The sequence below is a fragment of the Pundamilia nyererei genome, unplaced genomic scaffold (genome assembly GCF_000239375.1).
Source record: "Pundamilia nyererei isolate P.nyererei 1_Seehausen unplaced genomic scaffold, PunNye1.0 scaffold00050, whole genome shotgun sequence".
Lineage (NCBI taxonomy): Eukaryota > Metazoa > Chordata > Actinopteri > Cichliformes > Cichlidae > Pundamilia > Pundamilia nyererei.
In genome coordinates, this window is record NW_005187451.1 from 962193 (window position 1) to 969684 (window position 7492).

General features: G+C 41.4%; 1 protein-coding gene across 6 annotated transcripts in view; it reads right to left on the reverse strand.

Annotated features, from left to right (window-relative positions):
• sgip1a (SH3GL interacting endocytic adaptor 1a) overlaps nucleotides 1-7492 on the reverse strand; it is a 77480-nt gene that overhangs the window by 29264 nt on the left and 40724 nt on the right. For 4 of the 6 annotated variants that reach the window (XM_013910874.1, XM_013910878.1, XM_013910877.1 and 1 more), the window contains 3 exons: nucleotides 799-862; nucleotides 213-234; nucleotides 52-72 (listed from right to left, as the gene is read on the reverse strand). In XM_013910874.1, coding sequence (XP_013766328.1) covers nucleotides 52-72; nucleotides 213-234; nucleotides 799-862 — 107 coding nt within the window. The remainder of the gene's footprint in view (nucleotides 1-51; nucleotides 73-212; nucleotides 235-798; nucleotides 863-7492) is intronic. The other 2 variants (XM_013910876.1, XM_013910875.1) reach the window with 1 other exon arrangement.

Here is a 7492-nt window from a genome sequence, read left to right on the forward strand (position 1 = left end):
ACACTACACTTCTCTAGAGTGTGGTCTAGTCTAAAAAGCTGAGCTCAGTACCGATTCAACCTCTCGAGGTTCCTGTCAGGTGAAAAGAACAGAAAAAGAAAGAACACAAAAACAATGTGCCTCACAAATTTCTCTGATGACACAGGCTTACATAAACCCCAATTAATAAATACATAAAACTGTTTATGTACTAGATCGTTTCTGTTACTTACACCATCTCTGTCTGGAGACCCCCTGTGCAAACCAAAAGAAAGGAAAATGTTACTTAAGACACAACTTCTTCATTTAAGTGAGTCTTTTTCTGATTAATCCAGTTTTCACATGATCATAGTCACACACTTCCACAGACACGCAGGTTCATAACACTGTTTTGTGTAGGATTAGAACATAGCTACAAAAATTCAAAGATTGACTAAACAAACGCCAAAGGCAGCAGTTTCCTGTATTCTGACTGTCGTAGTTACATAAATGCAGAACATTTCTTCCCTTTATCTTACACAAAAAACAAGCAACAAGTATTGTAAGCTGGTGTATTATTGTAGAGATCCTAAATAACACATGATATACAATAAAGTGGTCTATAAAGTATATACAGTATTCAGCAGTGACTCGTAATTGGCTGGAAGACCCTTGAGCCGTAGATGATTACAGGAAGCTGCTGTCTAGCATTTCACGTATTTGACATGAACCACACTTAATATTAATGTGTTCAGTCAGCCTGTAGCTCCACTTCACAGCATCATAGTGAAGCACTAATAAGCTCTGTGCATGGATCAAACAACACAACAGAGGACTTACGTGGAATCATTGTCCTTCTCTTTCTTCCGTATCCCAAAGGCCTTCCTGGTACGTTTTTTCAATCCTGAAAAGAGAAAAAGGTGAATTATTCTATGCAGACACAAAGACGTGACTAGAAGTTGAAGGTTTCGTGGGTTAAAGGCTCAGTGAACGACTCATCCATCACCCAGGAAATTAAATAAAATGTTTTATGTGTTATTTAGTGACTAGTTGCATCAATGCGAGGTCAAAAAAAAAGGATGAAAACAAAGTTTTCTGAGCACAGCGAACATCAAGAAAGCAGCCGCTGAGAAACTGCTGACTTTTAATGCACCGAACAGGAATTTGATTACTAGCTCAAAATGCTCGCAGACAAATAAACATCAAATCAAGCAGACAAACTCACAAGGTGAGAACAAAATCAGCCATTAAGTTACTGGAGTTGGTAATTACTCAGTAACTCAGGGGTCATACCAAACCAGCCTTCTACAGTCATAAGCTCACCTACACATCACCTCACATCTCCTGAAGCTCTACTGGAGCCGCTCATTGAAAAACAACACAAATGATTACAGCGCTGGTGTGTTTAGGCCTCGAGGAAGCTCGGGCGAGTTCATGCCTTAAAACAAAACGCATTTACTCTGGACTTGGTACAGCTGCAGGACAAAAGGTGAAAAACAAGAAATGCAGACATTGTTCACATGAAACTTCTGGACTTTCTCCTGTTTTACCAATTTAAGCACAAAGTATCCTGTTTGTTCAGGAATTACACTACAAAAACGACTCTGCCAGTTGACCAGCACATTAGTCCAGCTTCAAGTTCTAAAAGTTAAATGTGTAATCTTCTCCTAGTCCCAGCTTAGTCCTCCTGTCTATGAAATGAGTCATGTTTAGTTACATTAGGCTAAACAAACTCAAATGCTCGCACCTTTTTCTTACCCCAAATGAAGGCCCAGTTGTCCTCCATTTCTTCTCCAATGTTTCCCTTACTCTCATACTTCCTCCTCTTTGTGTGGTTGCGATCTCATCACATAATCTAAGGACCAACCTATTTTTTCCCCTCATACCACATGCAGTTACACACAAGTCTCCAACCAGAAACTTGATGCTACTTCACACACACACAAAACGGTATCATGCTCCCGTCCTTGATGTGTTCTGGTACTCAAATTCAACACCAGTGACCCTACTCATGAATAAAAGACAAATATCATCATTGTAGTCTCCTGCTAAAAATTAAGAGCGTCTACAGTCCTCTGCTCACCTAAGAAGTGTCATAAGCTGGATAACAGGAAACCACACCGAAGCTCAGCAGACTACTACAGCAGACCCACAGGGAAAAAAGGAGAGTACCTGCAGCTTGTTTACATTTTTTCCATGTTTTTATTTCATTTCTCCACTCGACTAATTTTGCATCAGAACGAGAAATCAATCCGAGAAGGCCTCCAGGACACAGACGCTCTCGCCCAGAAATACTCTCCCATTGATTCTGCCAACATATTCAGCCTTGCATCCTATTAATGGTGACTGTCAAGGTTCAAATAAATATCCCGCTGCTTATAATCAGCACCAGCACACATACAGAAAGACTAAAGGCAGTTTCATATGTTGCACGTAAGGACATGAATCTGTCTTTATATACGAAAAGGTAGACACACACACACACACACGTCACTGCGGAATATTCATGATGCCAAGAGCGTCATGAATTCTGACGGACACGAGTAGATCAGGTGTTGGAAAGAAGTGCTCGTTTCTATAAAGGCAAGGTCAAAATTAAGAGTTTAGGTAAGGTCAGAAATCTTATTTCCACTTTGCGTGGCTACATGAGGCACACGATGAGTACGCTTTCATACGAAAACATCGGCTTTGAATCAGTGAGGTCACTGAGATCGTGGATGAAGAGCAGGAAGGTTTCCGTTTTTCTTTTAACGCTTTCTTATCCTTTCATCTTATGGTAATGCATCACCCGTCTAACACGTTACAGACCTTAAACAAACAACCATCGATGGCCTTCAGCGAAGCGACAAAGTACCAAAATACAACGAGTATTATTACTTTCATGTACTTCAGCAGGGCGACTGTGGAAGCCATCATGCTGTTTGTGTGTCCCTGTGAGTACATACGTATGTGTCGTTTGCACACATACACAGACAGCTCCTCCCCTCAACTGATGTCGAGCTTTACCCCTTTCCCTTTCAAAGTACAGACGACTTCATTTCGCGATGCCAAACTGCAATCTCTTCTTTCAATCTCTGGCTTTCCCAGACCAGTTTCCCCTCCTGATCTCAGTGAACCATCTGTGGGAGGCTTCCAGATGAGGACACAGCGTGCTCTCTCTCAGCCTTTAGTATAACGGATGGAAGGAGCTTAAATTGTTCCTTCAACAGCTGGGCTACCAAGGCACAGACATTTATTTTAGTCTGATATCGTCCTGTCCGATTAATCTTTGAACAGTTTGACTTATGGCTCGCTCACACTGGGGTGGAGTTTTTCTAGTTTTAATGAGGTTGCAACTAGGAAACCAATGAATAAGTAAGCAAGTAAACAAACATAAATGGGAATAAAATGAATAAATAAATAATAATCAGTGGACCCACTGACGCAGAAAGGTTTTTTTGGTGCCAAACCTTAAAGTGCTGCAAATAGTTGCAACAACCAACTGGTCTCCAACAGACTGATCATGCAACACAACCAACCAACCTGATCCCACAGTAACTGCACAGGTCACCAGGTGGGAGGCAACCTGTCTCCAAACAATCACGGCCTGGTGTGAACTGACTGCAAACACTTGCAGACAGACCGGTTTGCAAATGACTGCAGACTCATTTAACCTGAGTCAGTCTGCAGCAACGAGCATGACTCATCTTTGCGTTTTTGATGGGGGACGTGACAGCTGGGTGCTAAATGTTTGTGTTGTGGCGATTTAAAAAAAAAAATAATAAGATTGTCGAGCACCTTTATCATCATTCAGTTAAATCACCAACCTGCAGCAACTACATGAATCTTTATAGACAAACTGCTGTTTGAAATCTGAGGTAAACGTGAATTTTTCTGAGAACATAGATGGCAACAAATTTGCGACTGCCAGTTTACCAGTTAATCGCCGTCCCATCACACATGTTATTATTATCAACTTGACCCCATTCGATCCCAAACTAACAGATCGACAGCAGACAAAATGTGCGCAGCGGTCACCACAGTGGACAGCTATTCAAAGGCTGTTTTCTTTCATTTGTGTCAGTCTTGATGGTATACTTGCTCAAACCACTCCATACCTGCCACCCACTGGTCAGCCAGTTGACTGACTAAGTGGATATGTAAAAAAACTCTTTGAAAAGTACATGTTTTAAAAAAGAATGAAGTTCAAAAATCTTTTTTTATGCCTAAAGATGAATAAAAATCCTGATTGAGGTTGTAAAAATCCATGCATGAAAGGGTTAAATCACAATCTGAATGCACCAAAGCTGCTTCAAAGAGCGATGAACCTGATCTCATTTTCAAAGGCAACACGATCGTTCGTGTCACAATTTTGTTCATCGCACAGTCTCCGGTCGGTGTTTTCCTAGTGTCGCTGTAGCATTAGCTAAAGAGTTGCTTTGACTAAAAATACAAAAATCCAGTTGGAAGCATAAAAGTCGTTTACTTTTATATGTTTCCTCTCGTGAGGCTCAGTTAAGGCCAGCAGGAAGATTCTGGGCCGTGATGGTTTTCAAAGTGAACCAAAATGTCAGAAATCCAGTTCTTTCTTGACATCTTACTTGTTTCAGATTTGACAGCTTAAATAAATACCCCTTTACTTCTATTTTGGGGTTTGTTTCTACTACTTCCCTGAAGCAGCAGCTGACATATTCACAGCTGTACTAAGAAAATGCACATGTATGTGTGTTGTTTGGCTCTTTCAGCGCACATTACCTTAAATGAGTTCAACCCTGCAGGACTATTTTGTTTTATGGGAATTACCTCTTATTGCTTTTATGAAGCTTATTTTTATTTCATGTCCATCTACAATAAAACAGCACTCCCAATAATTAAAGAGTGCAAGAAAAGGACAATAACACAGTATAATGAACAAGGAAAACGTCGTTTTATTGGAGGTCATTACAATGTTTAGCATTGAAATACGCACACATAAAAATACATCAGAACAGATATTTGTATTCACACACGACTCCACCAAACGTTTGTATTTTTAAATAACCCAATAAATGATTATTCCTTGTTAGGACCAGTGCAGGACCTGCACCATGACATGAATGCATGAATGTGTGTGGCACGAGTTCATTAACAGAGAGGGAAATAACAGGGTTTGTGGTGCATACTATTTAATGACTTGATGGCTTCCGTTCAGAAGGATGTGCTAACGTAATTAGTGGTCTCTTCTCAAGACACAGTAATGCAATTTCAGGAAAAGTCAAAGGACATGAAGCCAAACAGGACAGGACACTGCCAAATCTAAAAAACTACAAGGCACTTGAAGAGCAACAGCACACCACATTTTGTTCCCTAGAAGACTGTGGGTCTCTGTACTAATTTCTATGGAATTCAAATAATGTTGATTTGTTAAAAATGTGTGGCTCAGGCCAACCTTGGAGGAGGAAGCTGAACAAGAGATGGTGTTATCACATCTCTGTGAGATCCACCCTGCAGCCTCAATCGAGTGTTTGTCACTAACAGTCTTCCATAAAAACAAACCATCACCTTGAACAACTGCAATTATTAAACTGAGCACATGCTGTTGCCATGACAATTAACCTGAAGATTGTATATTACTTGCTCAGTGCTCATGTGCAATTTTTGCAGGTAGACAAACAGAGCACATCGACACAAACCAAAACACCTCTGAGAAAAATACCCGTCTTGTATACCTGATGTGTTGTCAGGTAGAAAAGGCAAATTAGGAAATGAGGGGCACAGCTGCAGTTGTGCAATTACGAAGCCACAAGAATACAAAAAAAACAGATGCAGAGGGGTACAAGATGCACCGATCCATCTTTATGATCCATGTTTGGTGGATATTCCACCCGTTTTTAAAAAATGTGTGCTATTCTGCTTTTTTATTTCACTACAATTTCATCGACTACTGTCAGCAGGAAACTAAAGCAAACCAAGTGCGTGTACAGCACCTACTGCGTTATTTCCTGACGCCTTACACATCTGGGATCTATTGCATTAGCCCTAGCTATATAAGAAACAAAGGAACCAAAACATTAAACAATGCTCTGGAAACAAACTCCAAATCGCACATGGCTAAAAATAAAACTCCTGCATGTAGCCATGGGCCAACATACATGTGGAGAACAGCTCTGCTTCTGCAGCAGCAGCTCAGAGGCCGTTAACAAGCTGCTCCAAATGGGGAAGAGACAAAGAGGCTCAATCTGCTCGCCAACCAGAAAAACACACACACATACACAGCTAATGCTGCCAGCTACAGCAGTAGAGACCATACCAGGCCACTCCAGACTCTGAATGCGAGACCTGTGCTGCTGTGCATAGTAATCAGAAAGGAAGATAATACACCACTGAGATTTAACAGCAGAGGTGTTGAATGAAAAAGAAGGAAAAAAATGGGAGCTCGTTTCATTTAGACATGGAATAAATATCTTAAACTCATTTTTAAAACGTGTTCGACGTCCTTTGCTTGGATAAAACAACATGTTTGGAAATGATAAGCTGGTGTGTGCCGTGCATGTTGGAGCGCGCTCAGGTGGGAGAGTGGCAGGGGACAACTGCGACGGGAAGATGGTGTGTTGAGTTGTTGTGGGTATTGAGTCATGCTGTTGACTAAGCACGAGGAAAAGCATGTGGATCCACTGACAGGCAGGCAGGCAAGTAATTAGCGATACAGGACGAAGGCAGGCAGGCACAGAAACGAGCACACAGAAAAATAAACAACTGCAGACAAACAGCAGCGAGCAGGGAGATGGGATGCAGACAGACTGACGTACAGTAAAGAAACAGATCGACCGGCGCAATGCAAACAAGCGGTTTAAAGGGCTCTTCTGTTGGAGTGACTCATTCATCTTACTGGCTCTGAGAGGGAGAAGGAAGAGAAGACATGTGAGAGAAAGAAACCCTTCTCTGACCTCCCAGTGTACCAGCAATGATACCCAGGCAAAAAAGAAAGACCTCTATTATCTCAAGCAGACATGCAGCTGAATGCAACTTCTATTTTATTTCAAGTACTGTTTTTGCAGCCTCGCAGACTGAAAAGATATCTGTTAACTAAAGACGTGCTAATGAAAACCACATGCTCCTATTCAGTAGTTACAAACTAAGAATTAACCTTCAAAAATGAAGCCAAATGGATTTAATGACAAAGTATGTCAGCTCATTCCAAAGACAAATATTTGCACAAACGAGGAAGCTCTCAAATCATTCAGCCTTCCCTGTTTACAACCATTTTATCTCTGCTTGCAGAGGAAGGAAGGAAGCCATTTATTCTATATTCTCCACCTACTTTCTTCTCTGCTAGTCTCTGGATTTAATCTTCCAGTTCTCTGATCTTCATCTCAACTACCTCCGAAATGGAGTCAGAGGGGAAGGGGAGACGACATCGTGTCAGTGGAAGTGCCCCCCGTCTCATTACCTTGGAGAACAAACAGGAAACTGCCATGTGGGGGCACGGCCTATGAAAACCTCCAGATATCACCACCAGGAATAAATCTCTTCTGTGTGTGTGTGTGTGTGTGTGTGTGTGTGTGTGTGTGTGTGT